This window comes from Panthera leo, chromosome A2 (genome assembly GCF_018350215.1).
Source record: "Panthera leo isolate Ple1 chromosome A2, P.leo_Ple1_pat1.1, whole genome shotgun sequence".
Classification (NCBI taxonomy): Eukaryota; Metazoa; Chordata; class Mammalia; order Carnivora; family Felidae; genus Panthera; species Panthera leo.
The window spans coordinates 13060112-13080980 of record NC_056680.1 but is presented as its reverse complement, the minus strand read 5'-3'; the positions used below and the strand labels follow the sequence as shown (position 1 = coordinate 13080980).

At 57.9% G+C, this 20869-nt stretch overlaps 1 protein-coding gene and 1 long non-coding RNA gene across 6 annotated transcripts in view; one reads left to right on the top strand and one right to left on the bottom strand.

The window, feature by feature from the left end:
• The window catches only part of LOC122214159, a 10556-nt gene extending 8639 nt beyond the window's left edge, over positions 1-1917 (top strand). The window contains exon 3 of the long non-coding RNA XR_006199765.1: positions 1648-1917. This is a non-coding gene — a long non-coding RNA (uncharacterized LOC122214159). The remainder of the gene's footprint in view (positions 1-1647) is intronic.
• FCHO1 (FCH and mu domain containing endocytic adaptor 1) overlaps positions 1-20869 on the bottom strand; it is a 26126-nt gene extending 5257 nt beyond the window's left edge. Inside the window, exons 1-20 of one of the 5 annotated variants that reach the window (XM_042928866.1) lie at positions 20823-20869; positions 15581-15625; positions 15261-15350; positions 14741-14811; positions 11619-11710; positions 10513-10587; positions 9339-9480; positions 7579-7731; positions 7392-7496; positions 6196-6294; positions 6006-6102; positions 5058-5102; positions 4862-4940; positions 4333-4357; positions 3948-4005; positions 3375-3553; positions 3265-3289; positions 2876-2927; positions 1925-2016; positions 1291-1566 (exon numbers count right to left, since the gene is read on the bottom strand). In XM_042928866.1, coding sequence (XP_042784800.1) covers positions 1291-1566; positions 1925-2016; positions 2876-2927; positions 3265-3289; positions 3375-3553; positions 3948-4005; positions 4333-4357; positions 4862-4940; positions 5058-5102; positions 6006-6102; positions 6196-6294; positions 7392-7496; positions 7579-7731; positions 9339-9480; positions 10513-10587; positions 11619-11710; positions 14741-14767 — 1621 coding nt within the window. In that variant the 5' untranslated portion in view covers positions 14768-14811; positions 15261-15350; positions 15581-15625; positions 20823-20869. Of the gene's footprint in view, positions 1-1290; positions 1567-1924; positions 2017-2875; positions 2928-3264; positions 3290-3374; positions 3554-3947; positions 4006-4332; positions 4358-4861; positions 4941-5057; positions 5103-6005; positions 6103-6195; positions 6295-7391; positions 7497-7578; positions 7732-9338; positions 9481-10512; positions 10588-11618; positions 11711-14740; positions 14812-15260; positions 15351-15580; positions 15626-17481; positions 17572-20822 lie in introns of those variants that run through there. The other 4 variants (XM_042928865.1, XM_042928869.1, XM_042928867.1 and 1 more) reach the window with 4 other exon arrangements.

Sequence of the window (20869 nt, the reverse complement as noted above, 5' to 3'; positions counted from 1 at the left end):
GGGGGGGGGGGGGCCGTCCTGGGCACCGTGGGGCGCTGACCAGCCTCCCTGGCCTCCACGCACCGCAGATGTCCCGAGTACCCACCCCCCCTAGTGGTGAAAGTCCAATATCACGGGTGACACCGCCAAGTGACCCCCAGGGGGCAGAACAGGCTTGGTTGAGAGCCCTAATTCCATAGGGCCGCTCAGACAACTCAACTGGACTAGTCTACACCGTGGTCTACACTCACTCTCCTGGACCCTTCCTTGACCCAGCTCCGAACCGGCTCTTTCTCTATTCAAGGATGGTGCCAAGCATCCCTGTCACCACTTCTGGGGACCTCATGGGGTCGAAGCCCACAGCCCTCGGACTCAGGCCCCCAGGAGAGCCCATCCCCCACCCCCTTCACTTGTCTCTTCTTACGACCTGTAGCACTAGGCCCTGCCCTCTCCCGGGTGGCCTCCCCTCCCGCTTCACACAGCTGTGCCTGGGGTGCCCCAAGCTGGACTCCCCCGAACTCAGGGCCCGCTGTCCGCCTGACATCTAAAGGCCCAGTCCCAACACGCTCCGGGCTTCTTCCGCCCCACATTCCCTGCCCCTCCTGTCCCTTCCTGGAAGAACAGCCAGCTGCCCGCAAGCCCTCCTCCCTGACCCTGCTGCCGTCTCAGCCCTGTGCCCTCGCGCCCGCGGCTCCCCACCTCCCTGGACTCCCGTCCCTGGTCTCCAGCTCCCACCCTCGCCCCCCAGGTGGACAGAGGGAGCCTGCGATCTGAGTCAGGTGCCGCTACTCCTCCGCTCACAGCCCCTCTGTGGCCCAGACCTTGCTAGGAGTAAAGCTCACATCACTCCCATCAGGTCCCAGACCCGACATGGGCCCGTCTCCCTGCTGACATCGCTCCCTCCTCTCCCTCCGCTTCCGGGTCATCACTCTGTTCTGGCCTCACGGCCCACCCCCCAGCCCCCAAGCTGTTCCTCAGAGGGCCTAGGCAGCTACCCACCACAAGGCCTTGGTACAGGATGCGCCCTCTGCTGGGAAGCACCCCCCCCAACCCCCCACCACATCCCAATGGCTCCTTCCTCACCTCCAACAAATCTCAGCTCAAATGTCACCTCCTCAGGGAGGTTCCAACCTTCTGAGCCCTCACCAGGCACCTGCCACCTCCACTTTGTTAAATGTCCATCTCATTATTGTCCCTGCCAGGGTGAAGGTTCTGGGCTGTGTCCCCAGCCGCCCATTCAGGCCCTGGCCACAGCAGGCGCTCAGTCTTCCCCACCCAGGGCTCTGATGACTCTCAGACTCCTGGACTCACCTCCTCCGGCCACAGCCTCCAGCCCCCAGGGACCCGGGGATGGGGCGAGGGGCTGCGGCGAGTCCGATGCTGGCAGGGGCCGTGTCCCCCTCGACTCGGAGGCCGGTGCCCTATAGCTAGGTGGGCTCTGCGGGGTGCCGGGGCGGGGGACCCAGGAATCCGGGGAGGGGCCAGGCGCCACGTGGGATGGCGAGTCCAGGCCGGAGTCCTCCACATTCTCGGGCGACGAGGAGGAGAAAGGTGAGGGGCTGGAGGTGAAGCCGAGGCTGCTGGAGCCTAGAGGGGGGGGGTTGGGGGGGGGTGGGGGCGCCAGCTCCAGACCCCGCCCACACGGAGGCCCTTTCCTTCCTCCTGCAGGCCACGCCCACGCCGAGGAGGGGCCCACCCCCCTCAGGCCAGGCCCTCTGGTCAGTTCCATCTCCACGATGCTCCGCCCATCTGCCCATTGTCACCTACACTCCCCGCCTTCTCGTCGGCCCCGCCCACCATCTCACTGCCAAGTCTATCTTCTCGGTTGCCTAACCAGGACCCCCAAGTGCTCCCTCCAGCCTGTCCCCCGCCAAACCTGCCCAGGCAACGGACCCACCCATCTCGCTAGCCAAGCCGGTGGCCCCGAAGTCCCCACCCCCATCACCTGTAAAGTCTTCGTGGTCAAAGGCCGACTCTAGGGGCGGCCCAAAGAGGTTCTTGGAAAACTGCTCATCTGACTGCAGCTTCTCCGCACAGCTGTGGACCAAGCGGAACACAGGGATGGTTTCTATCCTTTCCACGTCTCCTCCCCTCCTCAGGGCCCGTGCACAGACCGTTCCTGGTCCCGAGCTCCGTGTCCCCAGCCCTCCCTGAGGCCACATCCTGCCGTCTTCAAGGCTGGGCTCAAAACCTCCCACCCCCATCCCAGAGCAGCCTCCCGGGCCTCAACTAAAGCTGCCCGCTGGTATCTCCCACCACACTGCCTGCTTTAGTTTCTTCACAGCATCTGGAAGTATCCAACATGCTCTAACTTGTTTGCTGTTCTTCAAACCCGAGCCACGATGGGGCGCCTGGGTGGCTCAGTGGGTTAAGCGACTGACTTGGGCTCAGGTCATGATCTCACGGTTCGTGAGTTCCAGCCCCGCGTCGGGCCCTGCGCTGACAGCTCGGAGCCCGGAGCCTGCTTCTGATTCTGCATCTCCCCCTCTCTCTGCCCCTCCCCTGCTCATGCTCTGTGTCTCTCTGTCTCTCAATAATAAATAAACGCTTAAAAACAAAAACAAAAACAAAAAAAACCCCGGGCCACGACAATGTGAATCTGAGAAGGAAGAGCTATCTTGGGCATATGTCTCTGAACCCAGAATAGCAGGAGTACACAGTGAGTGCTCAATAAATGCTCGTCAAATGAACGACTAAGTGGTTCCTCAGATACAGCATACCCTCAACTCCCTGCCAGGGTGAGAGGAGGGGAGGCAGAGACACAGGGAGGCAGCAGGGGAAGAGGGGAGAGGAGTCAGGGACAGCCCCCATCTGCTCATTCATGTGGGCCCAGTGTGTCCCCATCAACCCCCGCCCCCCCCCCCCCCCCCCCCCCCCCCCCCGCTATAGGACCCACCTGCTGGCTCTTGGGGCAGATCGAGGCCTCTGTGGTTTTCCAGCAGCGTCCCCTATGAGAGATACACCACCTTGAGCCTTCCTGTCACCCTGCCTCCAGTGCCCCCTCTGTCACAGACCAAGAGACTAAGGCTTGGGCCTGTCCAGCCAGCTGTCCAAGGTGATCAGCAAGTCGGGCAGAGAGGGCTTTGCGCCCGAGCCAACCTGTCTCAGCTCTCATTTAACTGTCGCAATGACCCCATTTCATAGAAGAAGAGACGGAGGGTCACAAGGGGTAAGCAGCCTGCTTGCACGGCAGGGCTGGGATTCAAAGCCACACTCATACTCCAGGCCCAGCCTCCCCTCTTCGTGCTCCTCCCCACACCCGAGACCCCTTCGGAGGCTGCTCACGTGAAGAGTGGCGTTTCATGGTGCCCTGTGGACAAAGTGGGTGGCGTCAGGTCGGGTGCAGCCAGCCAGCCCCACCGGCCCCACCCGCGCACACCCCTCCTACGCCTCACCCCTGGGCCGGGAGGAAGGATGAGGCTGCCGGCCGTGGCCCTGAGTTGCGCCGCAGCTGCCTCGGGGCTGCAGGCCGGGGCGCGGGCAGGGGCGGGCTTGATGTGCACGTAGAACTTGCGGGGTTCCTCGTCATCGAAGTCGGAGTCGCTGGAGGAAAAGCGGGAGGGCTCCGCCGTGCGTGCACCGCAGTCAAGGGGCCAAGCGGATCCCGACACGGGGGTCACCCACCCCTTCAAGGCCCTGCACAATCCGGTCTATCACCACTTGCCACCCCGGCCTCGACACCACGGTTTTGCCCCCAAGTCTTTGCACAAGCCCTAACTAGCAAACTCTTGGTCAGATGCTAAACCCCAACACCGGTGCCCTCTCCTCCAGGAAGCCCCCTTGGCTCTCGCCCTGCCTCTCTTCCTCAGCCCTGAGGATTCTTCGTTTCAATCTGCTTTGTCTACCCTGGAGGGCCCCCCCCGCAGGATGTACGCAGAGAGGGTCGCTATTCGCGGAGGGATCACGGCCGCACAGCGCTTTGTCCTTGCTGTGCCCACAGTTGCCGCCAGGGGGCACCAGGAGGATATTGTTCTGGGTCACATCAGGCCGGACAGTGAAACCTTCTTCATCCACCTCTGGACACGTCTGCGGGGACAGGCAGGGAGTCAGGCTCCCCGCTACCAAACCTCCCTCCCGTCTCTCCCTGCCACGGCCCCTCCCACCTCTGGGCCCGGACTCAGACCTAAAAACAGCCCCCGTGGCAATAACAGTCTTCCCTGGTGCAAGCAGGGGCTTGAGGGAACAGAGAGTACGCCATGGCGGTAAGACTGAGGGGCACCTTGAAGCTAAGTGGGGACATCAGTCCCTCCCACATGGCTCCACACGCAGCCGGGATGAGATTTAGCCCCCTGAGCTCCAGGCTTGGGGCCCAAGGTGGGATTGAACCCCTCGCACTCGCAGCCCGGTACTCACCCCTGAATCGGGCTCCAGGGAATCTCTGGGGATGGAGAAAGAGATAGCGATGTCAGCTCTCCCACCTCACCTGCATGCTCCCGACCCCCCCCCCCCCCAACACTAGACATGGCGCCTGGGGGTGGCCCCTGGGCCACGATGTCCTGAGCTGGTCCTCCCGGTGATAGGACCCAGGGGTTTGCCTGGGGCTGGGGGCGGTGAGTCTGGAGTTGGCTGAGCACAAGGTCCCCGTGAACAGCTTGGCAGGGGAGGAACCTGGGGCTACTCTGAGGGGTTGCCTCGAGGAGGTCGGGAATGGAAGGGCTAGCCTCGGCAGGGAACCACCAGGACTGACCTTGACAAGAGGAAGGGTTTGGGATTAGGTTGGGGAGTGGCAAATTGAGCTAGCCGGGGACAGAGGTTCCGGGATAGCCTGGGACAGGAATTCTCCCGGGGCTACCCTCAGCAGGGGACTTCTGGGATAGCCTGGGAAGGGGGAAGGGATCCCGGGCTAGCCTGGGCCCAGGGCTGGGCAGGGGTGCTTCCTCACACAGCTGCAGGGGGCTCCCGCTCCCGCCGGCTCAGTCCTGGGAGGCGAAAGGCCTTGGCTCCCCGCAAACGTTTCATTGCTGAGAACAGAGGAGGGGGTGCGGCTGAGCCCTGGGGGTGCCCCCTTCCCATTCAGATCTGCCTCCCGCACCCCCAGCGTCCGTCCAGCCTGGGCATCCAGGCCCAGACGTACTTGCCTTCCTGCAGGGCAGCTGCACTGTATGCCTCAAAATCCAAAGGCCCTGGGATGGAAGAGACGGAGAAACTCAGCCTGGCTGGGAGACCCGGCCCGGGGAAGGGCAGCGAAGCACCCGCGGGCTCACAATGGCACCTGCATCGGAGCTCGAGGCCAGCGGGCATCCAGTGCGCAAGCCAAGGGGCTGAGCCAGCCCCAGAGATGGTCATGAGTGGGATGGGCCAGGGGTTCAGGTCCCCCTTGGGGATGCACCGGACGGAGCGATGCCCGAGTTACTTTTTCTACTTCTGGCATTGTTCACGGGCACTTGAGTGGGTCAGGGGATGGACCGTGAGTCTGTACAGGGGACTGAGGCTCAGAGAAGTCAAGACAGTCACCCAAGGTCACATAGCAAGTAGTGAGGGACAGACACAAACCCAGATCTGACCCCAACACTTTTGCTCTTCAACTCCTCCCTGACCTCTCATTTGGACATTGGTTTTTCAAATTGGCCCTTTGCTCAACAGTCCTCAAGGGCTCCCTTGGGCCCTCAGGGTAAAGAATGAAAGGCTGGGCCTGGCCTTCAAGGTCCCTCTGGTATCTGGTTGTAAGAGATTTACACATAAGATGGGCCACGAAGGGGCGCCTGGGTGGCTCAGTCAATTAAGCATCTGACTTCAGCTCAGGTCATGATCTCACGGTTCGTGAGTTCAAGCCCCATACCCAACGCTCAACTGACTGAGCCACCCAGGCACCCCTGGGTGTAGATTACTTAAATAAATAAATAATAATAATAAGATGGGGCATCAAATACTGTTCCTATGTGGGCTGCGGAGTTAGATTTGTCATCGGCCCGTTTTTCTGATGAGGAAACCGAGGTGCAGGGAGGTTCAGTCTCCTGCCTCTTGAGTCCTGTTCCTTCCCTGTAGTTGTGGCCCCAGAGCCCAACCCCCACGATGTCCCAACTCACCAGGCTTCTCCCGGCCTGTGCCCTTGCTCTCTGCAAACTTCTTCAACAGCATCTCCACGCTGACGTTCTCGATGTTCTGCTTAAACTCCTCGTGCACCTGGGCCAGGCGGATGAAGCGTGTAACCAGGCGCGGCCGGGACCCTCCTGCCCGGCGCCCTTTGCCTCGCTTCCCACCCCTGGGGCCCCTCACCTGCCCGATCTGCACATGGGTGTCCTCCACGGAGTGGGCATAGGAGCCCAGCAGTGCCTTCATGTGACGCAGGTGGGTCTCCTCCATGGCTTGGAAACGCTGAGCCGGGAGGGGAGGGGCAAACAGGAAGGTGGAGGCCACGAGGAGTGGCCAGGTGACCCAGCCTGACCAATCAGAACGTTCCAACCCCCCTGGCCTCAGTGACTGGGCGGGGAAGAGCCAATGAGAGTCTTCCCCGGGACTTTGGCTAAAACTATGGGAAAAGAGACACTTTCGTACCCTGAGTCAATGAGATGGTGGGATCCATGTGGAGGCTGCAGGTGGCCACTTTGCTGCGAGCGTGTGCCACCGCCCCCCACCCCCGCAACAAACACACACACCCACGCACACCCAGGAGCGGCATCTCGGCTCGGGAGTGAAGTCCCCAGGGAGAAAAACAGACTCAAAGAGCAGAGAGGCACAACTTCCCGCCAACACCAGTTGAGTACCTGGATCTAGCCATGCCTGAAGCCCTCCCTTCAAACTTCTCAGTCCCCTGAGCCTTTAATCTCCCTTATCAGTCTGAATGAAGGTTTCTATCATTTGCAACTTTCTATCACTTGCAGATAGAAAGTCAGAAAAAAAAAAAAATCCGATTCCTAATCCTGACATTCCAATCTGCTTTTCACACATTTGAGTAGTTCCAGAGAGGTGTAACGTCTTATACAAAGGTTACATAGCTGGTGAAGAATGGAGACTGGGGCGGAACCCAGGTCTTTCAGCCACCATGAACCATCAGTAGGCTCTTGGCTTCTAAACCCTGCCCTGCCCTGTTCAAAAACCTCATCCGTAACGATAGAAACTGTAATCCCTTCTAGAGAGGTGCCCATGCACCCAGTACTAGTCTGCAAACATCACACAGACTGGTTCATTTAATCTTCACAAAAACTCCGCGAGGCAGGTACTCTTACTGTCCCCATTTTACAGATGGGGAAGCCGAGGCACAAAAAGGATTTGGCCTTTGAAATACTAATGCCAACAACCACCACCACCACCACCACCACCACAGCCAACAGTCTCTAGGATTCTATGCCTTTAAACCTGCGATTCTAAGGCTGCCGGGAGGCGAGGCTTTCAGAGGTTCTGGACTTCCGGCGCCCATGGATCCTGGGCCAAGGGATGTGTGGGTCTCCAAGGTGCCGATGCCTGCTTCTTACCACAGCCGAATCCAGCATCTTCTGCTCAAAGTCTGCGCGGGCTGAGTTGTATTTTTCCACCGAGCGCCGCAGGCTCTCTGCCGCCTTCTTCGTCTTGGTCTCCGCCTAGGAGGCACAGGGAGGGGATGAGGTCGGGAGGGGACACGCGTCCCCTGGGTCTGCAGAGGGCCCGCAGCCCAAGGCCCACCTTGTCCATCTCCTTCTGGCTGGTGCTCTCCCTCCGCAGCCGCTCCTGGTCCATGCAACGGTTCAGGTAGTTCTCGCGGGACTTGGGCAGGAGCTGGCTGACACCCGCCAGGACCTGCACGGCGTCCAGGGTGCCCACTGCTTCCTCTTTGCACTGCAGGGGGGCGGGGGCAGGGGGAGCATGGGTAGGCCCTGAAGCCCCCAGCAGGTGTCCACTGGGAAACTCCCGGCTCTGAAACCCAGGTTCCACAGATTACTTTTTTCTGAGTATTCTATTGCTTTCAAAAGTTTTAACTTTTTAGGGGCGCCTGGGTGGCTCAGTCGGTTGAGCGCCGACTTCGGCTCAGGTCATGATCTCGCGGTCTGTGAGTTCGAGCCCCGCATCGGGTCCCTGTGCTGACAGCTCAAAGCCCGGAGCCTGTTTCAGATTCTGTGTCTCCCTCTCTCTGACCCTCCCCCATTCATGCTCTGTCTCCCTCTGTCTCAAAAATAAATAAACGTTAAAAAAAAAAGTTTTAACTTTTTAAAATAGGTGATAGTTACACATAGTTCTTATTTCAGAAAGTTTTACGGGGTGAGCTCAGGGAAAAACCTACCCCTCCCTGATCCCCAGCCTCCCAAGCCTCTGCCTAGGAATAGATCTGTCTCCAGAAATAATCAGCACATAGACAAGCGGATGTGTTTGTTCTAGGCCATTTTTTAATGACAAGTAGGGGCAACTTCTGTTTAAGTCACAGCTTTTTCAGCTTCATAATCTATTCCCAAGGTTATTCTGTATTAGCCCGCAGAAAACTTCCTTGTCCCCCAGTTCCAAAACAAGAAAGAAAGAAAGAAAGAAAGAAAGAAAGAAAGAAAGAAAGTAAGTTTCTTTTTTTTTGGGGGGGGGGGGGTATTTATTTCTTTCTTTTGAGAGAGAGAGAGAGCAGGGGAGGAGCAAAGAGAGAGGGAGAGAGAGAATCTCAAGCAGGCTCCACATTGTCAACACAGAGCCTGATGTGGGGCTCAAACCCACGGACCACGAGAGCATGATCTGGGCTGAAGTCAGACGCTTAACTGACTGAGCCACCCAGGCAGCCCCCCAACTCCCTTTTTGGACAGGAATAGATGCGGCTCTAGGCCAATAAAGCTTGATTCACTGGCACTGAAATCTAAGGGTCATAGAGTTTTCACCTATTATGAAATATTCTTCTTTTAACGCCCCCCTCCCCCCCCCCCCCGCCCTCACCATTTAAGAATGTAAAAACCAGGGGCGCCTGGGGGGCTTAGTCGGTTGGGCATCTGACTTCAGCTCAGGTCACAGTCTCGCGGTTCACGAGTTCGAGCCCCGCGACGGGCTCTGCGCTGACAGCTCGGAGCCTGGAGCCTGCTTCGGATTCTGTCCCCTACTCTCTCTCTGCCCCTCCCCCACTCACTCCCTGTCTCTTTCTCTCTCTCTCAAAAATAAATCAGAGCTAAACAAACAACAGATAAAATTAAAAAAAAAAAAAAAAAAAAAAGCACGCAAAATCCATTCTTAGCTCTCAGGCTGTACAAAACCAGGCTGGATCATCTGGTCGGTGTCCCATAGCGTGCAGACCCCTGGTCTAGAATTTTGAGTCTGAAATTTGACCGGGGTCAGGTCTGTGGGACCCTGGGTTTGACGTGGTGGAATCCACTGAATTCGCGGAGGAACACACGCCAGGAGCCGGAGGTTCAAAGGCCCCGTACGTTCTGGGGTCCTTCCTGCCACTGTCACCACCCGCCCCGCGCCGACACACACACCTTTTTGTGTATCTTGAGCTGCTCCTCGCCGTAGCGGAGCACGTCCTTGATGAGGTCCTGTAGTTTCCGTGTCAGCTCTAGGTGACAGAGCGCCAGCTTGTCTGAGGAGACGCGGAAGACCTCCCACAGCGGGGCGAAGGTCCTGGAAACAGGTCACACCCAGGGTTCGGCGGGGCCCACCCCCCGGGGGCTCTCCACAAACAGCACGCCAGCACCCACCGCGCGCCCCAGGCCCTGCTGAGGCAGCTGCACCACAACTAGGAGGCAGGTCTGTGACAGATGGGGAAACTGAGGCATAGGAGGCTCCACAATTCACCCGAGGCTCCTTAGGAAATTGAAACCCAGGCTCTGAGGCCCCCAGCATCCTCACTCTGGACTCCAGGCCCCAGCTGATACTCAAGGGCAGCTAAGGTTCAACTTGCCCAAATCAAGTTCACAGGGCTTTCCTACATCCGCAGAAGACCTCTTTGGCCTCCCCCCCTCCCCCCCAGAACCTTTGCCCCAGAGCAGCCCAAGGAAATCCTGCAGATGCCAATGGGACCACGTCACCTGTGAATCGGGCGTGCACCGCCCCCCCCTTGTCCAACCTCCCGTCTCATCTGTCCCTCACCCGCACCCTGCAGCCAGCCTCTTTGCTCTTCCTTGAACATGCAAAACCCATGGTTGCCTCAGGACCTTTGCACTGCCCGGGTCTCTGACCCAGACACCCCTGTAGCTGGCTCCACGCCGCTATCAAGGTCTCAGCTCACGGAACCAAGCCCACCCCAGGGGAAGCACCTGACCTCTCACGCTCCCATTTCATCCCCTTCCTAGAGCTGTTCACCCCAGGAAGGGACTTTGTTCATGTTTGTAGTTAACATCTATCTTGCTGCACGCCCTACATGAACGTGGCATGCAGGTGACTGGGGTTTTATCTGTCTTGATCGCTCCTGGGCCCCCAGGACCTAGAATGGTGCCTGGCACACAACAGATAAATATGTGTTGAATGAATGAATGAGGAGGAAGCGAATGAATGGTTTATATCCTCCTGTCCAATTAGCCCCTTCCGTGGGGGAGGGTTGACTCCCTATTCTACATATCACTTGTGTGAAGAGATGTCCACCCAAGAGTAGGCCCCCGATACCCCAGGACCCTGCATCCTTGGCGACCCCTGCCTCAGCCAAGGCCCACTCACCCCACGGGGGTCCCGTTACTGGCCAGCTTGGAAAGTTTTGCCATCGCCTTTGAGTAGGTCTCCTCGATGGTGGCCCTGAATAGAATGGAAAAAAGATGCAGAAGGTTCTGGGCGCCCTTGGGAGACGCTCCATCCCCTTGGGCCTCAGTTTCCTCATTCAGACATCTGAGCAGTAGCTCTCAAGGAGGATAGTATAGTCCCCTGCTGGGAGGAGGCATTTTGGAAAGTCACGGGCGAGGTTAAGTAATATGCTTTACTAACGACAGCAGGAGGAACAGCAGTAACAGCATCAGATAAAAAAATTTTTGAGCACATACTACAAATGCTTTATATGCTTCGTCTTGTTTAACTGCGGGAGACGAACTTCTATTACCTTTTTCCCTCTGGACAGACACCGCTAATGCCTACCTAATCTCCACTCACATTTTTGTCCAGGTTAACAGAACCTCGATTTTGTTTGGGGCCACAATATGCCCCGTGAAAACCAACTACCCATGGGCTCATTTTTTGATAGAGGCACCCAGAGGGTACCACGGGCAATCGTGGATGGGTCCGGGAGGGCTCTCTAAATAAAGAGTGGCCCCTGTCCTAGACAGCGCAGACAGGTCTCGCCAGACAGCCACAAAGAGAAAAACCTGGTTATAATCTTTTGAACTCTGCCCGGATTCAACGCACATTCAGCTAGCGAGTGGCCGGGGGGCAGAAGGCTGCCTTGCAATTTCAATGTATTATGTTTTCTGGGATATGGATGTCGGAGCATGAGCATTTCCATGCCGAAATGTCGATTATTTCCTCATACGTGTGTTTTATCATATTCAGGGCATGAGACTGAGTTTTCAGAATTCCCCTTGTAAGTAGGTCATATCACCGTCTCTTCAGGAGGAGGCGTCAGAAACCTGGGAATTGTTGACAAGCGGGCACAGGGCTGACAGTGTTGAGAACCGCTGGTTTCCAGGGCGTTCGAGCAGGTTGGGCAGGGTGTGGAGTGGAGGCGGTGGGACGGGCCGGGGAGAGATGGGGCGGAGCCAGGGCGGGGCCACGAGGCAGGCGGGGCTGACTGGGCTGCGGGGCGTGGCCAGGTGCGGACCGAGCCTAGGGATCCTCACCTCTCCCGGATGAAGTCGGCCAGCTCCTTGGTGGAGATGGGCCCCTGCTTCACGCTGTGGTACAGGACCTCAAAGCCATGGTTCTTTTCACCCTGCAGGGGATGGACGTGGAGACTGAGAAAAGGGGTGGAGGAGGCATCAAAGGTTGCCTAGCAACGGGGGCGTGGCCGGAGGAGCCAACCAGCGGAAGCCCAACCCCTTGGCGGCGGGGATTGCTTCAGGCCTGAGCCAATCAGCCTGCTGTCTATCCCCTTGGGGGGCTTGAGAGAAAGGGAGAGAGGGAGAGAAAGCGAGAGAACGAACAAGTAGAGGAGGGGCAGAGAGAGAGAGAGAGAGGGAGACAGAGGATCAGGATCCGGAGCGGGTTCTGTACTGACAGCAGAGGGCCCAGTGTGGGGCTCGAACTCACGAACCATGAGATCATGACCTGAGCTGAAGTCAGAAGCCTAACCGGCTGAGCCACCCAGGTGCCCCTCATTTTTTAAAGTTTATTTATTTATTTTGAGAGAGAGGGGCGGGGGCAGAGAGAGAGAGGGAGAGTAAGAGAATCCCAAGCAGGCTCCACCTTGTCGGCATGAAGCCCAACGCGGGACTTGAGCCCGTGAACGGTGAGATCATGACCTGAGCTGAAACCAAGAGTTGGACGCTTGACCGACTGAGCCACTCAGGCGCCCCTCAAAATTGGCTTTCCAATCTCATCCCCCAGCTTCTTCCTCTTGGCCTCGCCAGAAAAATGGCAAACAGTGCAAAGACATACCGTGCCTTCCTACCACTGTCCCTTTGCCTGGGCTGTTCCAGCCCACCAGGGTGCCTCTCTTCCCATCCATCCAAATCCTTCTGCCTGTCAAGGATCAGTTCCAGGCCCGCCCTCTTCGGAGGCTCACTTCCCTGAATGTTCAGTGGTGCCCCCTCCTGCTTCCCAGGGATGTGTCTCAGAGCCTCCGTTTGTGCCCTGGGTCGCTCTGAGCTAGTAACTTCACCTCTCTGGGCCTCCGTTTCCTCATCTGACAAATGGGGACAAGGACAGCACCCACCTCCCACAGGTCTCGGTGGGATGAGGCTCGCAGTGTGCTGAACACAGGGCTTCCTGCACAGTGGGGAGGGCTCAGCAAACAGGCCCAGCGGCCCCCCCACGCCCGCCTGCCCCACCCAGGGGACCCTCGAGTAAGGCTGCACCAGGCACCGCTGCCCAGGCCAGCATCTGGGGCTGACTTGCAGCCAACCACTGGCCCGTTTCCCAGACCTGGCAAGGCCCCCAGTGGTATCTGCCTCTCTCAGGCTGTGCTGGCAGCGAGGGTCCTAGGAGGGGGTGTCTTGGGCCTGTGTCTCTTATCAGAACCTCTCTGGACTCCAGTCTTGCCCCCAGGCCAACCCCAGAGGGATCTTTCTAACACCCTCTCCTGCTCACACTTCCCTCATGGCTCCCCAGTGCCCTCTATGCCTCCAGCCCTGCCTTGGCCCAGTGGGACCAGGGCTTCCCTCTCTGGCTTGATCTCCCCTGACTGGAGGAGCCTCCTTCAGGCCAGCGACACCCAGCAAAGAGCCACCAATACAGACAATTGATTAAAAGAAACCTTGCCAGTGAAAGACATCCCAGGGTGCTCCCTGAGTCCTCTTGGGAGGCAGGAATTATATCCCCTTTCCCAGATGGGAAAGCTGAAGGCTGGAGAGACAAAGTCACTTGCCCAAGGGCTCCCAGCAGAGCCCAGATCAAATCCTGAACTCAAAGCCCTTATCCACTCTGCACCAGGCTATCTTTGGGTGGGGAGTGCATCGGGGGTGGCTTCTATTTTCTCTCTGCTGATCTGGATTTTCTGCAGCAAGCTTGCATGCCTCATGCAATTAAAAAGAATTTAAAATAAATGTAGGTGCTGCTGTCAGGGTTCCAAAACGTGGGCAACAACTGATCAGCAAACAGTCAACCTCCTTACATAGAGGCACCAACAGGGGCTCAGAGAGGAGCGGGGCCCCTTGCTGAGGTCACATAGCTATTCAGAGACAAATCCCGGGAATCTGACCCTTGGGGAGCCGGTGGAGGTCAGGCCCCCTCCCCCCTCTGCCCCCTCCCCCCACTCCCTCCCAGCAGGTGGCAAGGGGGTGAGGCCCCTTTAAGAAAGCAAGTGGCAGTAAGAGGATCCCCAGCTGGGGAGGGGAAAGGGAGGGAGAAGGCCTGTTGCCAGGGGCAACCAGTTACCTAGCAACAAGCTTCCTCTGGCAAGCCCAGGGCGTGCAACTGGGGAAGGGGCTTTCTGCCCTGGTCCTTCCTAGATTCTTCTGTTCATACATTCCCTGTGGCTTCCCAGTAGCCCGGCCCTGGAAGAGGAGTCCTTGTGCCCTCAACTAGTCAACCTTGTCACGCTTCTGGGCTTTTGCTCAGGCTGTTCCCCCTGCCTGGAATGCCTTTCTTACATCCTGGAAAATCTCAGCCCTCCAAGCCCATGGGAAACATGGCTCTCAGCCCTCCTCTGGTTGCCCCCAAGTCGGGGGGCCCAGCCGTGACCCTGCAGGGCTGCGGATCTCTGGCTGGCTCTATGATTCCCAGATTGGGGGCTTCTTGGGGTCAGAGCCAGGATGAAGCCTCTTGGGGGCCTCCTCAGGTTCCACAGTAGGTTGGGTGTAGAGTAATGGTGGAAGGGAGGGAGGGAGCAAATGAATGAATGAAAACAACTTTGTCTCACTGGCCCCCTTGGGTCACAGTATGTGGTCCCCAGCCCGGAAGGCACAGGGCTGAGGGGGGCCACTAGGGGCCAAGAAACCCCCCAACTCTCCAGGGTGGGAAAGACGTGGAAATTCCCTGGCTGCAATGAACCTGGATCCTGGAAGTTCAGTCTGGCGCTGGGTTTGAGCCCCGACTCTGCACTTTCTCACTAGGCAACTTTAGGAAAGAGAATCCTACTCTGGGCCTTAGTCTCCCTGTTGAAGCCGGGACTTGTCCAAGGTCACAAGGTCCATGAGGTATAGATTCATATCCAGCCTGACTCCTCCCACATTAACTTCGACACCTTGCAGACCCTCCACCTGTCCAAGGCTCTGCCCATAGGCCGCCACATACCCCCAGCTCTGTAAAAGTCCCCACAGCCCTTCCAGGAGCCCCCACCAAAATAAAAGTGCATCTTACTTACCCAAAAGTGCTCCCCAAAATACGACATCCTGATGGCCTCTGTGGAGCCCCCGGCAGGTTCCTGTTTAGTGTCTGTCCAAAAAGAGGCAAATTTGAGCTACAAAGCCATGGCCAGCTTGGGCCTAAGAGGGGAAATTCCAACTATCCTCCCTGTGGAAGAGGAAGAGAAAGGATGAAGGAGGAACCAAAAGCCCCAAGGCTGGCATGCCAGGGCCCCTGAGACGATTCATCCCCAGGCCTGGCCCCCAAGTAGCCCCCATTCTAGCGGGGACAGATCAGGATATAGATGTCCCAAGTCCTGTGCAGTCAGAGCTGGACTAGATAGAAGGATAGGGGCTGGGGAGCTTGGTCTAGAGGAAAAGGCACAAGAGTCGGGGTTTTTAAGCACAAATAGGAGTTCACTGGGGGGCTGGAATACTGGATGAGCCCCTCAGCCTGAGCAGAAAACCTCAGGGCCATTTCACAGATGGAAAAACTGAGCCCCCCCCCACCCCCACCCCCTGCAGAGGGAAGCCACTTGCCAAGGTCACACAGCCAGGAAATGACAGTAGCTTTTCACCCTGGGCCAGCTGAATCGAGACCTGAGCACTCAGCTCCACGCTGGGCAGCTCCTGTTGGAAAGGGTCTGCTGAGAAATGGACACTGGGACTGTGATCAGCCACATGGGGGCTGGGGTCCCTGAAGTGTCCCCAAGGACCCCTGGGGGTCTCCCAAATCCCTCTACACCAGTCCGCATCTCATGCACGCTCTGGGATGGAGAGCTCACCCCTCACCATGATGACCCAGCTGGCAGTGGGGCCCCCATGAGTCCCAAGCCCGACTCCCAGAAGCCACTGTTCACCTGGTGTCTGAGTCACTATCCAGCTCTGTGCCTCAGTTTCCCCATCTGCAAAACAAGAGGGAATGCCTAGAAGGGGTCTTGTTGGGGGAACCCAGGCCTCCCCGCAGAGGGGGGCTGGGCCAAGCTGCCTGGCAAAGGAGGGACACTTGGTGTCCTTGGCACATTCTCGACGCTGGGCTTGTCACAGGAGCCCGCAGGCCTCATCCATAATTCATGACCCCTCGGGCAGCTCAGCAGCAGCTGGGAGCCTAGGAGGCACAGTGGCAGCAGGGACAGGGCTGGTGACCGCAAAAGGGAAAGCTCCTTGGGCCTCACTGGGAAAGGACCGAGCAAGGACCTTGGACAAGGCTGCCTTCATCGAGCCTCAGTTTAGCTAATCTTAAAAGTGAGTTTAATTTGAACCATTGTCGTCTAGCCCCAGGTCCTTTGACTTCTCTAAGTCACCCAGCACATGTACCCATGTGGCCAGGGCAATGCAAGGGTTCACGAGAGGGACCCGAGGTCTGGGTCCTGGGTCTGGTCACTGAGGAGCCTGAGGAGCCCCCAGCCTAGGGGTGTAGAGCCAGACGCAGACGCACCAGTCCTGCAGGATCAGGGCTGGGCCAAATGTTAGAAGGGACTGTGGGAGCCTGGGCTGAAGGAGGGGGGCATGGGAGGTGGGAGGTTAAAGCATGGATAGGAGTTCACCAGGCAAAAAATTATTCCATTCAGCAAATATTCCCAGGGCGCCTGGGTGGCTCAGTTGGTTAAGCGTCGGACTCTTGGTTTTGGCTTAGGTCACGATCTTCGCGGCTTGGTGGGTTCGAGCCCCCTATTGGGCTCTGTGCTGGTAGCACGGAGCCTGCTTGGGATTTTCTCTCTCTCTCTCTCTCTCTCTCTCTCTCTCTGCCCCTCCCCCGCTCATGCTGTCTCTGTCTCTCTCAAAATAAATAAGTCAACTTAAAAATACGTGTATTAAAAAAATATTTACTTCCAATAACCACCCTGTGCCGGGTGATGCTGGGGACCTTGAGAAACCCTAGACACTGTGCCGTCCCAGAGGAAACCCAGTCTGGTCCGGAGCTAGGCTGACCTCCCAAGGGGGAAAAGCCCTAAATTCCCATCTCATTTCTTCATTCCTGACCACGATTTGGACCCGGAGTATCTCCAGATCCCTTAGGGCTGAGCTGAGTGATATGGGAGCCACTAACCTCATGTGGCAACTGAATTTTAAACAAAGTGCAATGAAATACAATGAACGCCCCCCCGCCCCCCCCCCCCCCCATCCCAGCTCCTTGGAGCCAACCTTGCTTCCAGGGCTGGTGGCCACCATATCGGACAGCACACAGAGAGAAAGTTCTGCTAGAAGATGCTGCTTAGAGGATCCTAGGAGCCCCCGGGCCCAAGTTCCTCAGAAACCGAGAATCTCAACTGTTTTCACAGCTCCGATTAGATTGCCCCTCCCCCCACAACGCGCCGAGTGCCAGTATGTTTGTGGGTCGGTACCCAGCTCCCCTCCCCCCGACAGGTACGCGTTCATTCAGCCTTCACAGCCACACCATGGGGCTCAACCCCAGCTTTACAGATGAGGAAACTGAGCCACAGAGAAAGAACTCACTGTCCCGAGGTCCCTGTGATTTTGTCCCTGGCCTGCCTGCCAAAGAACTCTCGTTTGGAACCACCGCATGCGGCTCTGGGGGTCCGTGTCCCCCCCTACTGCCCCACAGCCAGGCCCACCACTCCGAACCGTAATGGGGGGCAGAGGGGCAGAGCGAAAGGTGGCCGCCACGCAAGCTCCTGCCCGGCCCAGGAAGTGACACCTGCTGCTTCTCCAGAAACCCCAGGCCAGGCAGAGGCCCCCCCCCCCCAACTTCTGTTCCTGAGGGGGGCAATGGGGACCTCCTGGCAGGGCTCGAACTCACCAGACAGGGCAGCGAGCGGGGCTGGGGGCCCCCCGACAGACAGGGTGGGCACCAGGAGATAGCCACGCGGGCCCCTGCCACTTCCGTCAGTCAGCACCAAGCCCCAAGGAGGCCTGTGTGCCTGGGGGACAGGAAGCTTACCCTGCCCCGCCTACCTCCCAACCGCCACCTCACCTCCCCCACCAGACCAGCACCCCTGGGACCTCCCTGGAACTGGGCCGGCCGAGGACGGGTAAACTGAGGTACCTGAACCTGGGGCCCCAAGGCTGGGGCTGTTATTACCCAACAAATAACAATCATGACAACAATTGTGAAATAACAGCATGCCCTAAATTGCATCTGTCCTGGGCTCAGCTTTCCACATCTCCCCATCCTGAGGTGGGCTAATGATGGCTGCTTTGCAGAGGGGAAACCAAGGCTCAGAGAGGCGGGGGAGACCACATGCTCGTGTTTGTACAGCCGAGGCTCCAACGCAGGGCTGCGTGAAAACTTTCACGGGCCCCTTCCTCTAGCAAAAAAAAAAAAAAAAAAAAAGAATTTAAACTACATGTTACGATTGCAGTGGCACAGAAATGCATATATTAATATTACATGTTAAAATGTCTTCTTTGACCCCAAAGCTCATCTTCTTCCCTTCTGATTTTGAAAGAGGTTAAGACACTTCCACGGACCTCTCAAAGTATCGTGTCTGAGACACGGTGGCCTCTGTATCTGATGGAGAAAAGAGGTCCATAGCACCAGGGCAAAGCCCAAAGATGGACAGGGACTTGCCCAAGGTCACACAGCAGGCTGTCAGTCGACCGGGATGCCCCCATCCTCTGGCTGCCTGGAGGAGAGAACAGAGCCTCTCTGACACCTGCCCCAGGAGCTGCCAGCACCAATTCCCCCCAAAACCTGGGGCTCTGCACTGGGTCGAGCATGTGAGCAGACCCAGGAACAGAGAAAACAAGACAGGAATGGAGTCAGCAAAGAAGGCAGGGCTCACTAACTCTAAGCCACCTGTCCAAAGCCCCTGACCTCCTGCTGTGACCTTGGGCCTACCCTGACCTCTGGGCCTCCAGGGTCCTGTGGAAGAGGCTCTGACATTTTGCTCCCCGCAGACTCCAGTTCTGTACCCAGGAGGGCCAGTTTGGGGTTTTTCTCTTCCTTTCCTGTGACTGGCCTCTTGGCCCTGCTGTTTCAATGACCATCTTCTGTCATGAACTTCCTCCCTTCCAGGCCCAGCCACCAGTGACCTTTGCACAATCCGGGTTGATTCTCGCTTCAAGGCAGTGTCTCAGCTTGGCCGTTACCCCGCTGGGGAAACTGAGGCACACGCCCCATGTCATACGGCGCCCAAACTGTCAGGCTCAGGAAGTTTTCAGTCCTCCCCACTAGTCTCTTCCCTCTTTGTCATCTATTTGGCAAACACCTATTGAGCACCAACTGTGTACCGGGCTCTAGAGACACAGCAGGCAACACCCTTGAAGACTCTCCTCTCTCCTCCCTGCTCCCAGGCAGCTGTGACCCCATTTATGATCACTAATTTTGTAATAGTATTATAATGACCATGTCTGTATTTACAGCGCTCCCATCTTCCCACGTCTCTTATGATCTTCCAAGGGGGATTCAGCCCATTTCACAGAAGAACACGCCAAGTCCCGGGGTGGGGGGGGGGGGGGAAGAATCGAATTTAAACCTGGGGGTGTTGGACTCCCAGGCCCACACTCACCCCTGTGTCCACTGCAGAGACGAGAGATGGGCTGGCCTGGTGCCTCCCACCTCCTCCTACCCAGGACCCCACCCAGGAACTGGCTTACCCCCGGCGTGGGTGACAATATGTGGGTCAGGGTGTGCCCCAGGCAGTCCCACCGGTAAGACCGGGGTGGTGGAGCCCCTGTTCCAACGATCGCAGCTTGGTAATATATTTTACCGTCCGGCAGAATAGCCCTTCCAGGGGCGCCTGGGTGGCGCAGTCGGTTAAGCGTCCGACTTCAGCCAGGTCACGATCTCGCGGTCCGTGAGTTCGAGCCCCGCGTCAGGCTCTGGGCTGATGGCTCGGAGCCTGGAGCCTGTTTCCCATTCTGTGTCTCCCTCTCTCTCTGCCCCTCCCCCATTCATGCTCTGTCTCTCTCTGTCCCAAAAATAAAAAAAATTAAAAAAAAAAAAAAAAAAAAAAAAAAAAAAAAGAATAGCCCTTCCAGCAATGCCAGAGTGACCACGAATCCATTTTGCGGTGCAGTAAACTGAGGCTCGGAGGCCGGCAAGGCATGTCAGGGGGTCTCCCAACCCACTGCCCTCTCACCCCCCCAACCACTGACATCTTAAGCAAAAGGGGAAGTTCTAGTTTGGCTAATGATGGAGTGTGTGGGTTTCAGAATACAGCCTCTGAAGCCCTCAGCCCCATTTTCAAAGGAGAAAACCAAGGCTCAGGGAGGTGCTGTCACCTGCCCAAGGTCACCAGTGAGGCAGGTCCATCAAAGCTGCCTCCTGGTCCCCACTGCGGCTGGGGCAGGCAACTCCCAGATTTGAGGCAGATGGAGGGGCCGCCCACCCCACAACCCTCCTCCGCACCCCACTCGCAGTCAGCCTCCGGCAAGATCCTAATTTACCTCGATTTATTTTAATCTCCAGAACAGATGCTGGCTGCCCACCCCCCACTGAGACAGGGACCACCCCCAAGTCCGTGCTCCAGGCCCTTCCAGGCCTTGCCTGGCCAGTCCCCGTGCTGACCCCTCCCCAGAATTCCAACTTTGGGGGGTCCCTGCAGAGGATGCCCGTGAAACGCCCCCCACCTCATCCTTGCGGTAGGGGGCTGGGATAGAACAGTCCAGGGGAGGGGCCCGGGGACCACCCCCCCCCCCCAGCTCCTCCTCCAGGCAGATCAGGGTTCACAGTGGAGAAAAAAGGGAAGGGGGTTCTTCATCTCTGTCCTCAGGGGTCTGCAGACCAGAGCTGGGAAGAGGGAAATTGAGAGTGGTCTCCACTTCGGCTGTCCTGGGTCCCAGGCTGGAGGGAGAGCGGCGCCCCCATCTTTGCAGCCCTGGAACCTGCACCCAAATGCAGGCTTAGAATAAAGAGATTTGGGGAGGGGTCTCACGTGATAGCCGCCCTCCTGCACGCTCCGATTCTAGGCCAGGAGACGGGGGAATTGGAGAAGGGTCCCTATCTCCCTCCAAAGACCCCCGATTATGGCCGCTGGGAGGCCGGGCGCCCACCGCGAAGCCCCCAACCCCCAATTTCGCCATCCCTCATGCCCTGCCGCGCCTTTGCCCCCAGTGGCTTCCTGGGCTACTGGGCGCGGTACGCATGAGGGAGTGCGCGGGCCAGGGGATTCGAGGGGTCCCGAGGACTGCACTCACCTCCCGAGCTCTGGCCGAGCCCCGCGCCCGCCGCCACCTGCGGCTCG